The sequence below is a fragment of the Mesoplodon bidens genome, assembly GCF_964165515.1.
Source record: "Mesoplodon bidens genome assembly, chromosome: 3".
Classification (NCBI taxonomy): domain Eukaryota; kingdom Metazoa; phylum Chordata; class Mammalia; order Artiodactyla; family Ziphiidae; genus Mesoplodon; species Mesoplodon bidens.
In genome coordinates, this window is record NC_138178.1 from 38,272,440 (window position 1) to 38,294,448 (window position 22,009).

General features: G+C 37.6%; 1 protein-coding gene across 3 annotated transcripts in view; it reads right to left on the reverse strand.

Annotated features, from left to right (window-relative positions):
• Nucleotides 1-22,009, reverse strand: part of FANCI (FA complementation group I) — an 81,185-nt gene that overhangs the window by 51,464 nt on the left and 7,712 nt on the right. For all 3 annotated transcript variants that reach the window (XM_081227954.1, XM_081227953.1, XM_081227955.1), the window contains exons 3-10: nt 18,661-18,733; nt 7,728-7,858; nt 7,128-7,284; nt 6,991-7,048; nt 5,271-5,312; nt 4,596-4,719; nt 4,073-4,158; nt 2,360-2,486 (exon numbers count right to left, since the gene is read on the reverse strand). In XM_081227954.1, the coding sequence (XP_081084080.1) occupies nt 2,360-2,486; nt 4,073-4,158; nt 4,596-4,719; nt 5,271-5,312; nt 6,991-7,048; nt 7,128-7,284; nt 7,728-7,858; nt 18,661-18,733 (798 nt within the window). The remainder of the gene's footprint in view (nt 1-2,359; nt 2,487-4,072; nt 4,159-4,595; nt 4,720-5,270; nt 5,313-6,990; nt 7,049-7,127; nt 7,285-7,727; nt 7,859-18,660; nt 18,734-22,009) is intronic.

Here is a 22,009-nt window from a genome sequence, read left to right on the forward strand (position 1 = left end):
CGTGTCCCTTGCATTGGCAGGCAGATTCTTAACCACTGTGCCACCAGGGAAGCCCCAAATGGGTGTATTTTATGTTATGTAAATTGTACCTCAATAAAGTTTAAAAAATAGGTCTTTGAGCCCTGAAAGAAATGATAAGAAACAAAAGAAAAAAAGGAATACAGCTTCCCTGGTGGAGCAGTGGTTAACAATCCTCCTGCCAATGCAGGGGACACGGGTTTGATCCCTGGCCCGGAAAGATCCCACATGCTGCAGAGCAACTAAGCCCGTGTGCCACAACTACTGAGTCTGCATGCCACAAATACTGAAGCTCGCGCGCCTAGAGCCTGTGCTCCGCAACGCGCCTAGAGCCTGTGCTCTGCCGCAAGAGAAGCCACGACAATGGGAAACCCATGCACTGCTATGAAGAGTAGCCCTGGTTCGCCGACTAGAGAAAGCCTGTGCACAGCAATGAAGACCCAACACAGCCAAAAATAAAAACAAATAAATAAATTAATTAAAAAAAAAGAAAAAAAAGGAATAAATATAAAATCAAAGATGAATAAAACAAAAACCAACAAACAAATATAAAACAGTCAGTAAAGCTGGTTCTTTGAAAAGATCAATAATATAGTCACTGTAAACCTAAATAAAAAGAAGAGTGAACAGATACAGAGAAGACAAAGGAGCTTTAAAGGCTAGTTCCCACATCATGGTCTTTAAATATCCTTTCCTACAAAAGGGACCCAAGGCTCCTTAGAGAAATCAGGATGGGGTAAGGAAAGTACAAGTGTGTCTTGGATAGCTTATGCCACAGAAGTGCTCAAAGACTAATGGGGCCATGTCAGAAGGACACATAAGCCTACCTCAAGGATCCAATTAGCCAAATATGGGTCACTTTGAGTACTGCATACGAGTAGATTGAATTTTAAAAGGTTCATTGACTGCATAACAATATCCAAAAAAATGGGGGGGGTGGCTCTTTTCACAGAAGAAAACCAGCTAATAATGTAGAAGGAATGACAGAATTAAAAATTTCTAATCTCAATTCTACCATTTTGCAACTCCCAGTATAATTAGTGATTTAGGCCAAGAATCATCAGTAGACGGGAAAACAAAATCCACTGTGTGAAAGGTTGCTGAGGAAAAGAATTTTCGCATGCCTCGAATTATGATCCCATGGATTACTTTCTAATTACAAAGGGAAACATATATCTTTGCAAATGAAGAAAACTGATGGTCATTGTCTTGATCAAATGATTTGGCTAAGCCTGCCTGATACTATGAGCCTCTTGACATAATGCAATAGAATAGTGGTTGGCAAACTACAGCCTCTGGGACAAATCTAGCCCATCACCTATTCTTGTACAGCCCATGAGCTAAGGCTGATTTTCACTTTTTTAATTGTTGAGGGGGAAAAAAACATCAAAGGAAGAATAATATTCTGTGACACACGAAAATTAAATAAAATTCAAATTGCAGTGCCCATGTAGTTTCATTGGCACACAGTCACAGTCATTCATTTATGTGTTGTTTCTGGCTGCCTTCTTGCTACAACAGTAGGGCTGAGTAGCACTGACAGAGACCGTATCACCTGCAAAGCCTAAAATAGTTACTGTCTGTCCCTTCAGAGAAAGTTTGCTGACCCCAACAAGAGAAAGTATACAACATCACTTATGACATATTCTTGCCAAAAATGTTTAACTTGAATCTAATCATGAGGAAACAGACAAATCTGACAATGAGAGACACAAGAAAACTGGGCTGGATGCTTCAAAAAACTCAATGAAAAGGTATTAATCCTTATTCTTAGGAGACATCTGTGGAAGTATTCAGGCATTGAAGTGTCATGATTTCTTCTTTTAAATGGTTCAGAAAAAAATCTATACTTGTGAGAAAGTGAGATAAGGTAAATGTAGCAAAATACTTAAAAAGAGTTCAAAACATTTCTAATTTTTATCTTACTACTTCACAAATATTTAATGATGAATGACTTAGCTTCACAAAACCCCACAATATATTACTAGAAATAGGCAATTTCCCCAATTCACAAATATGGAAACAGAGGTCAAGACTGAAGCTCATAGAATAATGGAGCTAAGGTTAAATTTTGAGTTTCCTGCTGAACAGTCTTCACCTTTTTTTTTTAAACACTAACACACTTAAGGTATGGTTTTAAAATGGAACTTGCTTAAGAATGTAGTGATATCATACATCTTCCACTTTCAAAGTAAAAAAAAAGAGATCCTCTAGACCCAGGGTAGTTCTACAATATTTCTATGTATTTGTTTCCTGTCATTAACGGGCATAAAAGAGGCTTGAGTTCAAACATCCCTTTTTCATAAAGAGATCCTGGATCTCCTTAAGAGTGTGGGGCTACCTTTAAGAGTTTCAGTAGTTCTCTGCCTAGTTCACAGTCCAACTTGATGGCAAACACAATGTGTAGAATAATGGTGCCTTCCACGTGACGAAGTTCACCTGATGGTACAGTAATAAAATCCAACAGCCTAAAAGATTCAACAGAACGGTATGAGCTATAGTTTGGGAAAGAGACAACAGTGCATATGCTCATATGAACAAACAGAAAAACGCAAGCTGAACTGATATGATCCCTGGAGGCAGGCACAAAGTACAAAATCTACTGTCTCATTCTCTGCTCCTTTTTACAAAACTTCTTGAAAGAACGAACTGTCTATAGTCATTATTTCCACTTCTTTACCTCTTCCCAGTTCAACTGAATTCAATTAGGCTTCTGTCCCCTCCCTAACCTCCCTTCCAATGCTATTAGTAGCCCTTGCAAGAATAATCAAATGACCTCTACACTGTCAAAACCAATAACCAAGTTTCATCTTAATTAAGCCTCAGCAGATTTGACCCAGTTGACCCCTTCTTTTTTGAAACATTTTCTTCTCTTGGCTTCTGGGGCATTGTCACTGGCCTCTTTATTTGTGCTGGCTCATCCTCCCTTTAAATGGTGAATGCCTCTGAGCTCAATCTTGGGTTTCTTTCTCTTCTCTTCACGATTTCCCTAGGTGACCCTATCCAGTCTGAAGGCTTTAGTCCTTTCCAATCTCTATCTCCTGTCCTGACCTCCCCCTAAAACCCCAGACTGCCTGCTCAACACCTCCATATGGGATACTAATATACATCTCAAACTTACATGGTCAAAACTGAGCTTATTTCCCCCTAAACCTGCTTTTTGTCAGTCTTTCCTAACTCAGTATATAAGACCACGTTCTAATCAACTGCTCAAGCCAAATAACTAAAAGTTATTCCAGATTAGAAGCAGTAGGCTGAAACAGGATTAAAAGCAAAAATTCTTCAGCCAAACTGCTTGAATTCAAATCCCAGGTCCACCAATTTATGGCTACATAACCCTTGGAAATTCCTTAATTTCTGTGTGCCTTGGTTTCTACATGCATAAGACAGAGGCAAAACAGAGTTGCTGTAAGGTTTAAAGTGCTTAGAACAGCACTTGGCACAGAGCAAGCACTCTGTATCTGTTTCAAAAAAAATCTTCTTTTTCAGTCACATCATGCTGAGTCCTGCCTTTGCACTAACTGTTCCACTAACTGAGAATGTGCTTTTTCCTGATCTGTATATTGTGGCTCTTATCATTTAGGCTTCAGTTAACATAGCACCTTCTCAGAGAAGTTTTCCCCGACCACTCAACCTAAAGTAGCTATGCTGTCACTATCACATCATCCATTTGAAATATATGCATAACACTTTTCACTCTAATATTTTTGTTATTTATTCATTTTCTTTTCTCTTCTCGTTGAAATATCTCCATGAGAGCAGGAACCTTGTCTGACTGGTTCATCACTGTAGTCCTAGGGCCAAATAGTTTCTGACACAAAGTAAACACTTAAATAGCTTTTAAGCTTGCAACTTACAGAACAATTACTGCTGTTTTCCTGGAAAGATTAAAATGAAAGAGTTGAAGAGACTGCATTATTCTTTTAATTTTATTACTGAGCAGCTAAGGGGGACTAGGGAAATCCTGTGCTGAGGTGAAGGTATGGACTGAACAGTTAGATAACAATGAGATGAACTTGGAGAAATGATTTTATTTCTATACTGTATTACTCACTCGTCGCCACTCTGTTCCTCATTGTGCTGCTTATCTAGCTTGTTGAAGAAAGCTATGATTCCTTCCAAAACCCTCTTCCGGCTTCCCTGAAAAAAATACAAAATAAGTAAGGTCTCACCATAAAGGGCAAGTTGAACTTAAAGTTCTTTTCAGCTTGAAGGATTTTCAAGTATGAATTTAAATAGATAAATTATAACCTAGAGTCACACTAAGAATTTACAGAACACTTTCACGTTGAAATTGAGTTTGAAATACATCTTAATATCAGATTTTAAGGGGCCTATAGTCCACCCTTTCTGAGATCTTTATCCCTTTTACTACCACACACACACAAAATGTGGTACTACAAGAGATAATGTATGTTTACTTGGGCTGAGGACATGACCTTTTTACTAGATCAAATCATCACACATGAAATAAAAGCATCTATGCCCTAGCATATAAAACAAGAGTATGAATAAGCTGAATGGTACCAACTGGTCATTTCACCAGAGTTAAAAAAAAGCAAAATTTTCATTTATACCTTTGAGGAGAGAACCAGAAGCTGATAGACCAAGGGTGGTATTTCTTGAAGATTCAATTCAGAGAACATCGTCAACACTTTTCCCACCACAATTTCCACCTCTTCTGCAGTCAGAGGGACATCCCTGTGGATCAAAGATTCTAAAGATCAGGGCTTCCCTGGTGGCGCAGTGGTTGAGGGTCTGCCTGCCGGTGGGGAGGCCGCGGGTTCGTGCCCCGGTCCGGGAGGGTCCCACGTGCAGCGGAGCGGCTGGGCCCGTGAGCCGTGGCCACTGGGCCTGTGCGTCCGGAGCCTGTGCTCTGCAGCGGGAGAGGCCACAGCAGTGAGAGGCCCGCGTACCGCAAAAAAAAAAAAAAAAGATTCTGAAGATCAGAGCCTAATTTGGGAGATATTAGAATACTATAACTACCTCTTTTGAGTTTTCTCTAATGCAGAACCTTAAAGGGGACCAATAACCTTACCTAAGCAAAGTTATCTTGGAAAAAAAAATCATAAAGTTATACTTTAAATAAGAAATCAAAGCAAAAAAGAGTGGGGGGAAATTCTGTAAAAGAAAACAGAGGTACCGATACTCTTATTTAGGGAACAGTGGTATCTGAGCTTGCTACATTTCAGTTTCTAGTAGGTAAGTTCTCACAGCAGGATATAAAAAGAAAAGGGAATGATGATGCTTACTTGAACATGGAGGTGAGTTGGATTACATACTGATGATCCCATCTGATTAAAGAAATTGACACAGAAAGTTTATGTCATTTAAACTTATTTACATATTACTTTGTAAAATTAGTAAGGAGGAAAAAATTAGGGCCATTTCAAGTTTGATTTGGTACTACTGGGAAACAAGATCAAAGAAATGACATTTAAAACAATGAAATAACAGCTTTTAACCTATCAGACTGGCAAAATCAAACTCTGATGATATTCAGGGCTGGTGAGATTTTGGGAAACAAGTACTTCACATACCGCTTTAGGGGATGTACACTGATATAATCCTTCTGGGAAGACAAGTTGGCAATACTACTCATCAACTTTAAAAATGCACATAACCAAAGACCCACCCAACTTACTGTTAGAAATATATCCTATGTACATGCTTATAAAAGGTCACCTAGACATACAGGATGTTAATTCCAACACTTCTTATAATAGCAAAAACCCAAATAGCCAAATATTATTTATCGGCAAAAACCAAATAATTTAACAATTGGACACTAGCCAAATATTATAACAGAATACTATGGAACTATTAAAAAGAATGATGTAAAGTGGTATATGCTGACATGAACAGATGTGTTAAATGAAAAATGAAAGGTATATTACAATGTAATGAATAAACTCTTTTGTGTAATTAAAAACAAACAAATAAATGGATAAATATACATGTGCTGATTCATGCCTAAAATTATTTCTGTAAGGGACTTCCCTGGTGGCACAGAGGTTAGGAAACCGCCCGCCAATGCACGGAACACGGGTTCGAGCCCTGGTCCGGGAAGATCTCACATGCTGCAGAGCAACTAAGCCCGTGCACCACAACTCCTGAGCCTGTGCTCTAGAGCCCGCGAGCCACAACTACTGAAGCCTGTGTGCCTAGAGCCCTTGCTCCGCAACAAGAGAAGCCACCGCAATGAGAAGCCCACACACCGCAACAAAGAGTAGCCCCTGCTTACCGCAACTAGAGAAAGCCCACGCACAGCAACAAAGACCCAATGTAGCCAAAAATAATTAATTAAAAAAATATATATATATATATATTAAGGATTTCTTACTATAAATATACACACACACAGATATATATATATATATATAAAGAATTTTTCATCTTTGATGTATGTCTTTATATACTTCATTTTTAATGGGTATAAGTTACGTGGAATGGCTCTACCTTAACTTATTGATACATAGCTTACATACCATAACTTACATATCTCTATTATTGTATGCTTAAGTTGGTCACAAATTTCTGTGTTGAAATGTTCATATATGAAAATTTTCTTATATGTTGCAATTTATCCTTAGAGTAGATTCTCATATTTCTAGTTTAAAGATACAAACATCACTTATACATCTCACTCCCTCAAAAAAATATAAAAGATAGTGGTAGGGTGACTTCCAGCCTTAAGGACCTTGGGACTCCAAATACTGCTATAGGGATAAACTGCTGTGTTAAGATGGAGAGTCAAGTAAGTAGAAACTATATGTATAGTCTTAGAACAGAGAATAGAGTAAATAATCTCTCTCAAAAATTCATCACAGACTAAATGGTTTTATAGTGGTAGACCATAAACCAAAATGGACTAAAAACTTGAGAGGTATAAATTCCTAAAATAAATGATAATTCTTTTTTTGGTCACTTGTAGTCCTGAGAAAGTTCTACATATTAATAAGAAAGACTCACCTGCCAGAACAGAGGGTGTTAATCAACTGCTTCTTACATTCTTCCCCACTTAGTTCACCTAGAAATGCAAAATACACAGAGGAATAAATTTAATTCAGTGAAGAGAGTAAAAGCCACTAAGATTGGAAGAAAATTACCTTTTCCATAAGCTAGATTTTCCTTCTTGGTAGCAAGGGCAGTGAAAATGATGGGTAATAGCTCCAAAGATTTTCCATTCGTTAGGTTGCCCTCTTTGACAGCATCAACAAACTCATTGGCTAATTCAACCAATAATGCTCCTGGAAAATTGTGAACCTAAAAGTTCATGGGATTAAAAAAATGTTAAGCAGAAATCTAAATGTTTGATATCTCTTTCTAAGAAATACTCTTTTGCTGAATTAACAGAACTGGCATTGAAACCTAGAACTGGTCCTTTAAGTGATTCAGGGAATCATTCTGCTCTGGTATAAACTTATAATTGTAAAGGATTTCATAGATCAGGATCTTCCACCAGCTCCCTGATGTTTTCAAATACGCCAACTCTTCAAAGAGATACATGTCCATGATACCAGAAATGTAACATAAACATCTAAATGGTTTATGGCTCATCCATCAACTATTTTGTTTTATAACAGTAGTTCTCATTCATAAATAGGAGCTATGGTAGGTTGGGAACACTTAAGTTTTCCCTCCCTCCACAAATTACAAACCCCCCAAAATCCACCCAAAACCAAAAAAGTTTTTGTTTTCCATCTCACCTCCAGCATTAGTAATCCTATGATTTCAGATGCTACTTCTTTCTGCAAATCCCCCGATTCCAACAACTGGACACAACAACTGTATATCTTAAGTCTCCTAAGAGCTCCAGCTTCCTCAGAACAGGGGAAACCTTATTGTTTTAAACAGGTGGTACAGAAACAAAGAAAGAAAAAAGGGAGAATTCTTACAAGGTTGAAGGGTAAACAGGAAAAACAAACAGCTCTGTAGTTGAATATAGAAACAGAATTATCAAACTACTTATTACTATGGTGTTTAGGACAGCAATATTTAGGAGCTTTGAAAAAGTATTTAATTTAGACAAAAAACTGAAACATTACCTTTTCTACTTCCACCCATGTCATTAATTTTAAAAATAATTTTATAGTGCAGAAGAAGGAACACCTTCTAATATACTTTAGAGCTTTTCTGGGATCCAGTAACCCAAATTAAGTGCCTTTAACATACTTCACTTCAAAACATCATCACTGATTGATGTCAGTAGGAATGTAGAGTAATAAAGACCTTGGAAAATGCTCTCCTCCATAAAAGCAACTAGAACACTAACAAAAATAGTGAAAACCAACTTGTTCAGAATTCTGGAAATTAACCAGACTTGCAACAATCCAGGGAGAGTTTATTTAAGATAAACAGCTGAATCTAAGCGAGAATAGCAAGCTCTGTTGTGTTTCAACATGCCCTCATTCCACCTCCTAACCCCTACCCCCACCAGTCCAGCAGTCTTTAAAACCAACAGTTCACACTCATGGTACAAGCCATCAGTCTAGCAGCCTCTGGAGGGGACAGAATATGATTGGAGCTCCACCAAAGCCCAATTCTCAGGTAACTGTCATTATTTGACCTGTCTGGCTATTCCCTAGAAATTTTCACTCGCAAGACCTGTCTTAACTTGGCCTGACTTAGAACGCGCCCAGTGCAATCTTTTACCAGGGGCATTTGTCTAAACCAGTTGCAAGTGATTACTTTTTCAGCTGCCTGGAGAGCAATAACAGTTGGGCATGCAACAAGCTGACCAAAGAACTTAAAATATAAGTCTGGAGAAAGGTGCATAGGGGACTTTGAAACATTCTGACATATTCCTGGGAACCTAGGAGGCCATGAAAATATTTAGGGTGGTGCATATGGAAAGGGCTGTGTGTATGGCCAGGCAACACCCAAGAGGACCCTAATCTCTCACCTCTGGATGATCCTGAGGCTCTGCACAAGCAGAAGGGCTAAGGAGGACTTATAAGCTACCTGAGAACTGAAGGTGTGCACCTGACATGCACAGGGTCCCTCAGCAAAGGCTGGGAAACTCACTGGTTCCAGGCATTTTAAAGGAAATCTTTGCCAAATCATTAGCTGACCACAAAGCTAACCAAACAGAGACTTCAGTAGCCACACAGAACAGTGCCCATACACAACAAACAATACATATTTTACAAAATTAGTTCAGAAGAATAACTATTAAAAAAAAAAAGCAACAACAGATCTGGGGGAGGGGGGTGGTATCTGATTTCCAGAATTCCCACAAAATATCATTTAAAATGTCCAGTTTTCAGCAACAAAAAATAAAAAACATACAGGGAAACAAGAGTATGGTCCATACACAGGAAAAAAAGGAATCAATAGAAACCGTCCCTGAGAGCGCCCAGATATTAGATTTACTAGACAAAGACTGAAATCAGCTATTCTAAATATGTTCAAAGAACTAAAGGAGGGCTTCCCAGGTGGCACAGTGGTTGAGAGTCTGCCTGCTGATGCAGGGGACACGGGTTCGTGCCCTGGTCTGGGAAGATCCCACATGCCGTGGAGCGGCTGGGCCCGTGAACCATGGCCGCTGAGCCTGCGCGTCCGGAGCCTGTGCTCCACAACGGGAGAGGCCACAACAGTGAGAGGCCCGCGTACCACAAAAAAAAAAAAAGAACAAAAGGAAACCATGTCTAAAGAACTAAAGGAAAATATAAAAATGATGTCTCACCAAATAGAGAATATCAATAAAGAGATAGAAATTATAAAAAAGAACCAAATAACAATTCTGGAATTAAAAAGTACAATAATTGAACTGAAGAACCCACTAGAGGGGCTCAACAGGAGATCTGATCTGGTAGAAGAAAGAATCAGAGAACTTGAAGATAGAGCAATTGAGATTATCCAGTCTCAGGGACAGAAGGAAAAAGAAGAAAAATGATCAGAGCTTCAGAGACCTGTGGGATCCCGTCACGAATACCAACATAGACATAATGAAAGTCCCAGAAGGAAAGGAAAGAGAGAAAGGAGAAAAAAGAAGTAATGGCCAAAAACTTCCCAATTTTAATGAGAACGCTAATCTACACATTCAGTGAATTCCCTGGCAGTCCAGAGGTTAGGACTCTGTGCCTTCACTGCCGAGGGCCCAGGTTCAATCCCTGGTCGATATCACACAAGCTACACAGTGCAGCCAAAAAAACAAAGCAAACAAACAAACAAAACCCACATTCAAGAAGCTCAAAGAACTCCAAACAGGATAAACCCAAGAGATCCACATTTAGACACACCATCGCAAACTATCAAAATCAAAGATGCCTCATCATAAAGAAAACCATATGTGAAAAACCCACACTTAACATCATACTCAATAAGGGAAGATTGAAAACTTTTCCGTAAGATAGGAAAAATACAAGGATGCCCACTTTTGCCACTTCTATTCAACATAATACTGGAAGTTCTAGATAGAGCAATTATTGCATTTAGTGCCGCTGAACTGTACAGTTAAATAAAAAAGTTAAAGACAAGAAGAAAATATTGAAAGCAACAAGAGAGAAGCAACTCATCTGGTAAAAGGAGTACTCAATACAATTAACAGCTGATTTCTCACTTAAAAAAATCATTAAAGGGCAGAAGGAAATGGGATAACATAGTCAAAGTACTGAAAGAACTCAACAGCCAGAAAAACTATCCCTCCAAAACTGTCAACCAAGAACTCTATAGCCAGAAAAACTATCCCTCCAAAATGGAGAAATTAAGACATTCCCAGATAAACAAAAGAGAATTTGCTGCCAGAAGACCTGCCCTAATGCTAAAGGGAGTCTTTCAGGCTGGAATGAAAGGACACCAGACAGTAAATTGAATCCACATGAAATAGAGAACATCAGTAAAGGTAACTACATAGGAAAATATGAAAGACAGTATAAATGTACTTTGTAATTATTTTTTCTATCTGATTTATAAGACACCTGCATAAAACAACAATTATAAATCTGCATTGGTGGGAATAAATGTGTAAAGATGTAATTTATAGGACAATAATAGCACAAAGGAGGAAGGGGGAGAATAAAGCTATAGGTAGAGCAAAGTTTTATAACTATTAAATCTAAGCTGGTATTAATCTAAACTAGATTGTTATAAATTAACTCATTATTGCCCATGGGAATTTTTGCAGAAACTAATGCCTGTGGCCAGCGATTTTTATTTTGGCCAGCCAAAAAATTAATTGTTATTTCACTAACACTTTGTGGGTTATTACATTCAATACTTAGATCTGACACACCTGTAAAGTCTTCTAATTTTTGTAAAATGTTGTCTTCAAGCCACTCTTCTGTAGAAGCAAAGGAGCATTATCCTGCACCATGAATTTCATTTTCACTTTCTGTATCAGACTCAATCACTAAGGTTTTTTGTCTTTTTGTTGGTCTAATATTCACATTGTCTGAATCAGAATTATATTCTGAAGAACTATCATCTTCTGAGACACTAGTATATATGTCACTTGGACAATCAGACAAAGTATCTGCATAAAATTCACCAAAAACTTTTTCACTCAAAATTTCATGATGTGTCATTTTTGAAAATTTTACATTTATAATATACACAAGATTGAAGCAAAAACCAAACGGAACAAAATGTGAATGATAATGACAATCATAGGTTGTATAATGAACCCTTGATCGATTTCAAGCTCTAACAACTTCTCATGGTGATGTTAATTGTAGCACTCTCTAAAAATGTATTGATATGTCTCTGGTCAATAATGTGTTAAGATGTCAGTTCTAATTGCCAAGGCAAGCACTAAGAAGGTAACTGAATAAAATAGTGAAAAAGATTACAAAGGAATTAAAATGGTACACTAGAAAACACCTACTTAACATATAACACGTAAGGTAGTAACAGAGGAACAAAAAGACATGACGTAAAGAAAACAAACAGCAAAACGGCGGATATCAATCCTACTCTTTCAGCAATTATGGCAAATGTAAAGGGATTAGATACTCCAATCAAAAGGCAAAGATTGGGACTTCTCTGGTGGAGCAGTGGTTAAGAATCTGCTTGCCAGTGCAGGGAACATGGGTTCAATCCCTGGTCCAGGAAGATCCCACACGCTGCAGAGCAACTAAGCCCGCAAGCCACAACTACTGAAGCCCGTGCGCCTAAGGCCCATGCTCCACAACAAGAGAAGCCACCACAATGAGAAACCTGCACAAAACGAGGAGTAGCCCCTGCTCACTGCAATTAGAGAAAGCCTGTGCACAGCAACAAAGACTCAATGCAGCCAAAAATAAATAAAATAAATAGATTTATTTAAAAGGGCAAAAATTGGCAGAACAGATTTTTAAAAATCCAATTATGTGCTGTCAATCAGAGACACAATTTAGATTCAAAGATACAAATTGTTTAGAAAAGATATACCATGAAAACAGTAACCAAAGAGGGCTGAAGTAGCTCTAAAAATAACAGAAAAAAGTAGACTTCAAGACAAAAATTACTATTAAAGACAAAAAAGGGCATTTTATAATGATAAAAGAATCAAGGCATAACAATTATAAACATATAAGCACCTAACAAAAGAGTTCCAAAATACACAAAGCAAAAACTAACAGAACTGAAGGGTGAAATAGACAATTCAACAATAGGTGGAGACTTCAACACGCCACTTCCAATAATCAATAGAACAACAATTAGAAGATCAACAAGGAAATAGACTTGAAAACACCAGATCTAACAAACATCTATATAGAACACTACACACAACAACAGAAGACACATTCTTCACAAGTACACATGGAGCATTCTCCAGGATAAACCACACATTAGGCCATAAAAAAATTCTCAATAAATTTAAAAGGATTATAATCATATTATTTATGTTCTGTGACCACAGTGGAATGAAACTAGAAATCAATAACAGAAGGAAATCTGGAAAATTCACAAATATGTGGAAATTAACATAATCTTAAATACCAATGGGTCAAAGAAGAAAGCACAGAGAAATTAGAAAAATACCTTGAGATGAATGAAAACAAAAACACAACATTCCAAAAGCTATTGAATACAGCTAAAGTAGTGCTTAGAACGAAATCTATAGTTGTAAATACCTATATTAAAAAAGAAGAAAGATCTCAAATCAATAACCCAATCTTCCACCATAAGAAATTATAAAAAGAGGAAACTAAACTCAAAGCAAGTGAAAAGAATATAAAAGTAAAATCAGACATAAATGAAACAGAGAATAGAAGAATAGAGAAAAATCAAGAAAACCAAAGCTTATTCTTTGAAAAGATCAACAAAATTGAAAACTCTTCAGACTGACCAAGAAAAAAAGGGAGAAGAATCAAATTACTAAAATCAGGAATGAAAGAGGGGCATTACTACCAATCTTACAGAAATAAGAAGAATAAGGTAATACAATGAACAACTGTATACCAATAAATTACAAAACTTATATGAAACAGATAAATTGTTATAAAGACACAAAGTATCAAAACTGACTAAAAAAGATAATAGAAAAACCACAACAGACCTATAAATAAAGAGACTGAATTAGCAATCAAAACTCTTCTACAAAGAAAAGCCCAGAACCAGATGGCTTCCCTGGTGAATTCACGAAACGTATAAAGAATTAACTGCAACCCTTCACAAACTCTTCCAAAAAAAAGAAGAGGAGGAAACATTTCCCAACTAATTCTACAAGGCCACTATTATCTTCATACCTAAACCAGACAAAGACATCCTAAGAAAACTATGAACAGTATCCCTTGTGACTACAGACACAAAAATCCTCAACAAAATACTAGCAAACTGAATCCAGCAACATTTTAAAAAGGATTATACTCTATAACCAAATTGGATTTAACCCAAGAATACAAGAGTGGTTCAATGTATGAAAATCAATGTAATATACCATAGAAATAGAGTAAAAGATAAAAACCACATGATCACCTCAGTAGACACAGAAAAAGCATTTGAAAATTCCAATATCCTTTCATGATAAAAAAACATTCAACAAACTAAGAATAGAAGGGAACTTCCTTAACCTGATAAAGGGCATCCATGAAAAACCCACAGCTAACATCACACTCAATAATAAAAAATTGAAAGATTTCCCTGAGATCAGGAACAAGAGAAGGATGTTTACTCTCACCAATTCTATTCTACTGGAGGTTCCAACTGGGGTAATTAGGTAAGAAAAATAACAAAAGGCATCTAGATTGAAATAGAAATAAAGCTGTATCTATTCACAGATGATATAATCTTGTTTATAAGGAATCCACAAAGAAGAAACTACTAGAGCTAATAAACAAGTACAGGAAGGTAACAAGATATGAGATCAATATACAAAAGTCTATTGCATTTCTATACACTAGCAATGAACACTGAGAACATTAAATTAAGAAAACAATCCCATTTACAATCACACCAAAAAGAATAAAATACTCAGGAATAAATTAATAAAAGTAGTGTAAGACTTGTACTCTGAAAAGTACAAAATACTGTTGAAAGAAATGAAAGAGGACCTAAGTAAATGGAAAGATATTCCATGTTCATTAATGGAAGACATATTAAGATAGCAATACTTTTCAAATTCATATATAGATTCAACAAAATCACTACCAAAACCCCAGCTTCCATTTTTGCAGAAATTGACAAGCTAATCTTGTCATATGGAAACTCAAGGAACCCAGAATATCCAAACTAATCTGGAAAAAAAAAAAAAAGTTAGAGGACTCACACTTCCCAATTTTAAAGCTTACTACAAAGCTATTCTAATCAGGACAGTATGGTACTGACATAAGGAGAGACACAAAGATCAAGGGAATACAACTGTGAGTCCAAAAACAAACCGTCACATTTATGGGCAATTGATTTTCAATAAGGGTGCTACTGAAAATAGGGAAAGATGAAGCTGGACTCCTACCTCACACCATATACAAAAATTAACTCAAAATGGATCAAAAATCTAAATTAAAAAGCTAAAGCTATAAAACTCTGAAAAGAAAACAGAGGTATAAATCTTTGTGACTTTGGATTAAGCAATGACTTCTTAGATATAAAACTAAAAGCGCAAGCTACAAAAAAATTAAGTAGGCATCAAAATTTAAAATTTTGTGCATCAAAAGATACCATCAAAAAAGTGCAAAGACAACCAGAATGGGAGAAAAATTTTGTGAATCATATATCTAATAAGGGACTTGTATCCAGAATATTTAAAGAAGTATTAGAACTCAGTAATAAAAAGACAACCCTATTTTTAAAAGGTCAAAGGATTTGAATAGACATTTCTTCAAAGAAGATATACAAATGGCCAGTAAGTACAAGAAAAGATATGCAACATCATTAGCCATCAGGGAAATGAAAATCAAACCCACAGTGAGATACCACTTCACACTCACTAGAATGGCTAGAATGAAAAAGACAATAACAAGTGTTGACAGAGGATGTGGGAAATGGGCATCCTTATTTCAGTACTGGTGGGAATGTAAAATGATGTAGCAGCTTTGGAAAACAGTTTGGAAAACAGTTAAGCATGGAGTTACTGTATGATCCAGCAATTCTACTCTTATTTACTAAAGAGAAATGAAAATGAAATGAAATGAAATGAAAATATGTCTACACAAAAACTTGTAGCAGTATTCATAATTGCTAAAAAGTAGACAACCTAATTGTCCACCAACTCATGAATGGACAAGTATGATATATTCATATGGAATATTATTCACCAATAAAAGGGAATGAAATACTGATACAGGCTACAACATGGATGAATCTTAGTAACCTTATGGTAAGTGAAAGCCAGTCACAAAGGACCACATATTGTATGATTCCACTTATATGAAATATCCAGAATAGGCAAACCTATAGACAGAAAGTAGATGAGTGGTTTCTTAGGGCTGGCATGGATCAGAAGTTTAGGGAAGCAACAGCTAAGGTATGTAAAGTTTCTTTTAGGGGTAAAAAAAATACTTGAAAACTGTGGTGATAGGTGTGCAACTCTGTGAATATACTAAAAGCCACTGAAATGCATTATTTTAAGTGGTGAATTGTACGATGTCAATTATATCTCAACAAAAAATGTACACTTTAAAAGGGTGAATTTTTTAGTATGTGGATATCTCAATTTTCTAAAATGTCATCATTAGCTAACTATTGGTTTACACCATTGATTTAACAGGATTAAAATGGTTATGAGGTAGTGTCCATATATACTTGGTAATTCATGCTACTTTTAAACTAGGATTTCCAAATCTAAGTTTTTAAATAAGGTAAAAATAAGGTTATTTACAGAAGTGGGAGCCATGATAATCTGTTGCAGGTATGTCTACCCAAGAAAGAAATTACTCTTATTTCTTCCACTTATTCTTATTACTGTCACTTAGCATGTATAGACAGCTGCTTTTGATCTTTCATTATTTCCTTTTCTCTAATATTTCTACAAAACAGTCATTTAGCAAGTTTCCAATTTTTAACCAATTAAAAAAAATTTTACCTCCTACAGAAATGGAAATAAAAACAAAAATAAACAAATGGGGCCTAATGAAACGTAAAAGCTTTTGCACAGCAAAGGAAACCATAAACAAGACCAAAAGACAACCCTCAGAATGGGAGAAAATATTTGCAAATGAAGCAACTGACAAAGGATTAATCTCCAAAATTTATAAGCAGCTCCTGCAGCTCAATAACAAAAAGACAAACAACCCAATCCAAAAATGGGCAGAAGACCTAAATAGACATTTCTCCAAAGAAGATATAGAGATTGCCAACAAACACATGAAAGAATGCTCAACATCATTAATCATTAGAGAAATGCAAATCAAAACTACAATGAGATATCACCTCACACTGGTCAGAATGGCCATCATCAAAATATCTACAAACAGGGCTTCCCTGGTGGCGCGGTGGTTGAGAATCCGCCTGCCGATGCAGGGGACAGGGGTTCCTGCCCTGGTCCGGGAGGATCCCACATGCCGCGGAGCGGCTGGGCCCGTGAGCCATGGCCTCTGAGCCTGCACGTCTGGAGCCTGTGCTCCACAACGGGACAGGCCACAGCAGTGAGAGGCCCGCATACTGCACCAAAAAAAAAAAATAATAAAAAAATAAATCTACAAACAATAAATGCTGGAGAGAGTGTGGAGAAAAGGGAACACTCTTGCACTGCTGGTAGGAATGTGAATTAGTATAGCCACTATGGAGAACAGTATGGAGGTTCCTTAAAAAACTACAAATAGAACTACCACATGACCCAGCAATCCCACTACTGGGCATATACCCTGAGAAAACCATAATTCCAAAAGAGTCATGTACCAAAATGTTCATTGCAGCTCTATTTACAATAGCCAGGACATGGAAGCAACCTAAGTGTCCATCATCGGATGAATGGATAAAGAAGATGTGGCACATATATACAATGGAATATTACTCAGCCATAAAAAGAAATGAAATTGAGCTATTTGTAGTGAGGTGGATGGACCCAGAGTCTGTCATACAGAGTGAAGTAAGTCAGAAAGAGAAAGACAAATACCGTATGCTAACACATATATATGGAATCTAAGGGAAAAAAAAGTCATGAAGAACCTAGGGGTAACACGGGAATAAAGACACAGACCTACTTGAGAATGGACTTGAGGATATGGGGAGGGGGAAGGGTAAGCTGTGACAAAGTGAGAGAGTGGCATGGACATATATACACTACCAAACGTAAGGCAGATAGCTAGTGGGAAGCAGCCGCATAGCACGGGGAGATCAGCTCGGTGCTTTGTGACCACCTAGAGGGGTGGGATAGGGAGGGTGAGAGGGAGGGAGACGCAAGAGGGAAGAGATATGGGAACATATGTATATGTATAACTGATTCACTTTGTTATAAAGCAGAAACTAACACACCATTGTAAAGCAATTATACTCCAATAAAGATGTAAAAAAAAATTTTTTTTCATGCATAGGAAGATGTGTTTTTGAACCCTTGCAAGGAGAGACACAATTTACTTGAGGGGGTAAGAAAAATAAACCAAGTTAAAATAACCTGCTAAGAGTGTAAAGCGACATTTAATTTTTGCTTGTAGAATTTTATTCTACTATAATTTATAAAACAACTGAGTCACAACCAGGAACAATGTAGAACCAGCCCTTGTTCAAGATATGGAATAAAAATATGCCCCACTGGGAATTAAGAATCTCTACATAAGTCACCTAAGATACTCCATTTCATTAAAACTCAGAGCACACTAGCCTCTTTTGTTAAGCACAGATTAACTATTAAACATTGCTGCTCTCTTCTCCACAATTTTTTTTTTTCTGGCTGCACCGCAGGGCATGCGGAACTTGCCCGACCAGAGATAGAATCCGTGCCCCGTGCAGTGGAAGCACGGAGTCTTAACCACTGGACCACCAGGGAAGTCCTCTTCTCCACAATTTTAAAAGCACAAATAAATCAAAGCGGATTTTATGACGTGCATCCTTTACAGGCTCCAAAACCAGCAATACAATCTCAGGTAGCCACTTCAACCCCCTTTAGCAAAATTATTTAAGTCCACAAGACAGGAGACTGCAGCTTTAGTTGATTCTGTAAAATCCCCAAAACAGAAAAGTCTCAGTGGGGCTTCAAACAGTAAGAAAAGTAGCAATATGTGCCCAAAGTAAACAAATATACCAATGAATCCAGAGAGATAGAAGTGGCATTATCATTACCTTTGAAGATGGCTCTCAGGAGTGCTCCAGCAGCTTTTCCTTTCACTGACTGATTCTGAAGGAGATTAGCCAGCTGCAAAGAAAAGAAAAAGCTACAAGTCCCTGGCAACAATTTCCCTACCTGAATGACCTAAACTTCCGGTATGAAAAACACACATCTGTCAAGTTCATATCCTTCAGAGACTCCAGGAATCACAAATAACATATTTATTTACATATAGCAGGGTAGATCTTAACATGATATTGGGCTGTCAAGACTGAAATTTATTCATACATTCATTCTACAAACGTTTATTAAGTATTTAATCAGCACTAGGTATCAAGCTATGTTCTTGGGGATATAAATTCATTCAGCAAATACTCTTTGAACATGTTCTTCTTCCTAGGCATTAGGGATACAAGGATGAACATGATAATCTCAGTTTACAGTACAGCAGGAGGGAAAAGGACAATAAAAAAAATCAGAAAAAAATTTGTAAAAGAAACAAAAGACTGAGACAATAATTGAGGAAAGGGAAGGAACTTTAGCTAGAGTAGTCAGGGAGAAAGCTTCTCTGAGGTAGGTGACATTTCTATAGAGACTTGGAGGATGAGAAAGAGCTAGTTATGCAAAGGGAGGAAAGAAGAACATTTCAGATAAAGGTATTGTTATGTGCAAAGGCCCTGAGGGAGCAAAAGAGTTTGGCATATTGGATGGCCTGAAAAAAAAAAAAGACCAATTTGGCTGAAGAGTAGTAAGAAAAGAGTGGCACAAGACGAATTTGGAGAGATGGGCAAGAACCAGATAATAAGAATCTTGCAGGCCATGATAGGAAGCTTAGATTTTCTCTAAGTACAACAGAAGTAACTAACGAGAAAAGAGGAGAGTGATATGATAGATGTTTTCTTTAAAAAAAAAATCAGTCTTATTCCTTTTGCAGAAAATAGGTTGTAGGAGGGTTTAAGAGTGAAATAGGGACATCTGTTAGGAGATTGTTATCAGTGATCAAATGAGAGATGATAGTGGCCTACAGCAAGGTAATAGCAGGGGAGATGTCCTGAGTTGAACTGTGTCCCCCTCCAAAATTCATGTTTAAGCTCTAACCCCCAGCATCTCAGAATGTGATCTTATTTGGAAATAGCATCATTGTAGGTGTAATTAGTTAAGCTGAGGTATTATGGGTAGGCCCTAATCCAGTATGACTAATGTCCTTAGAAAAAGGGGAAATTTGGACAGAGACACATACACAGCAAGAATGCCATGTGAAAGTGAAGGCAGAGACCATGGGACACAAGGCAAGGAATGCTAAAGATTGTCAGCAAACCACCAGAAGCTAGGCAAGACGCATGGAACAGATGATCACAGCCCTCAGCAGGAACCAACAATGCCAACACCGTGATCCTGGACTTCTAGTTCCTAGAACTTTAAAAATAACTGTCTATTGTTTAAGGTACTCAGTTTGTAGTACTTTGTAAGAGGAAGAAAAGTACAGATGGCCCCGAACTTATAACAGTTCAACTTATGATTTTTCAACTTTACAATGGGGCAAAAGTGATAGGCATTCAGTAGATACTGTCTTTCGAATTTTTATCTTTTCCTGGGCTAGCAATCAGCTGCGGGATCACCAGGATAAACAACCGATACACCATTCTGTACCCATGCAACCATTCTGTTTTTCACTTTCAGTACAGTATTCAATAAATTACATGAGATATTCGACACTTCATTGTAAAATGGGCTTTGTGTTAGATGATTTTGCCCAACTGTAGGCTAATGTAAGCATTCTTGGCACGTTTAAGGTAAGGCTAGGCTAAACTAGGATGTTTGGTAGGTTAGGTGTATTAAATGCATTTCCGACTTAGAATATTTTCAACCTAAAATGGGTTTATTGGGATGTAACCCCATCAAAATTTGGGGAAGATCCATAGACTGAAGATATATTTGAGAGCTTGATCAGTAGGACTTTGCTATGGTCTGAATGTTTATGTCCCCCCAAAATTCACGTGTTAGAATCCTAATACCCAGTGTTATGGTACCTGGAGGTGGGGCCTTTGGGAGGTGATTAGGTATGAGGGTGGGACTCCCATGAATGGGATTAGTGCTCTTATAAGAGATCCCACAGAGCCCCCAGGCTGCTTCTACCATATGAGGGTATAATGTGAAGTCTGCAACCCAGAAGAGGGCCCTCACTTGACCACACTGGTACCATCATCTAGGACTTCCAGTCTCCAGAACTATGAGAAATAAATGGTTGTTGTAAGTCACCCAGTCTACCGTATTTTGTTATAGCAGCCTAAATGGACTAAGACAGAGTTCCTCATGCTTTAGACGTGAAATGGGTGTGGTGATGAAGGAAAAGAAGAAATCAAGGAGGACTCAAATTTCTGGCTTAAGCAACTAACTGGGTAGATGGTGGCACCATTTACAGACATGGTGAAAATTTCGGATTAAGCAAGCATCTAAATCATCCAGAGGGCTTGTTGAAACAGATTGTTAAGACAGAGAACTCCACCTGCAGTTTTTGATTCAGCAGATCTGATGTGGTGCTCAGAACTGTTACTCTTAAGATATCCAAGTGGAGATGTCAAATCGATAACTGAATATGCCAAAATGGAGCTCAGTGAGAACATGTAAGATCATCCAGGGAGAAAATGTAAAGAGACACCAACATTCAGCGATTAAAAAAGCAGCAGCCAGCAAAAACAACGGAGAAGGTGAGGTTGTAATATCCAAAGGACTGTCACAGAGGCCAAAACTAATAGAACATGAATTCTATCTCTTCTACACGTGCCTGGTCTTTCCAACTGGAGTCCATCTCTACCTTCTTAAATACCTAATAAGGAAGTACCTGATTGTTCTGCCTGGAACCTCCGACAGCCTTTGACATAACCATTAAAGCAGTGGTTCTCAACCAGGGGTGGTCTGCACCCCACCCCCGGCAGGGAACACAGGGCAATGTCTGGAGACATTTTTAGTTGTCATAACTGGAAGGGTGCTGTCACCTAATGGATACAGGCCAGGGATGCTGTTAAACATCCTACAATGCACAGGACGACATCCCTCAACAAAGAATTATCCAGTCCAAAATACACACAGTGGCAAGACTGAGAAACCCCGACTCTTCTCAAAAAAATTCAGTTTCAACAGAAGGCAATGTGGCATAGGAGAAAAAAATGGGACCCAGAATCAGATGAGCTGGGTATGTATGAATCCTCGCTTTGCCATTCATTAGCTTTATAACCTCAAGTTACTTAATATCTGTTATGGGTGTCTATTCCCTAGCTCAAAGGACTGTTATGAGGATTAAATTAGATGACAGGTAGAGGACCTCGCGCAGGGCCTAGCACACAACAGGCACTGAATAAAATT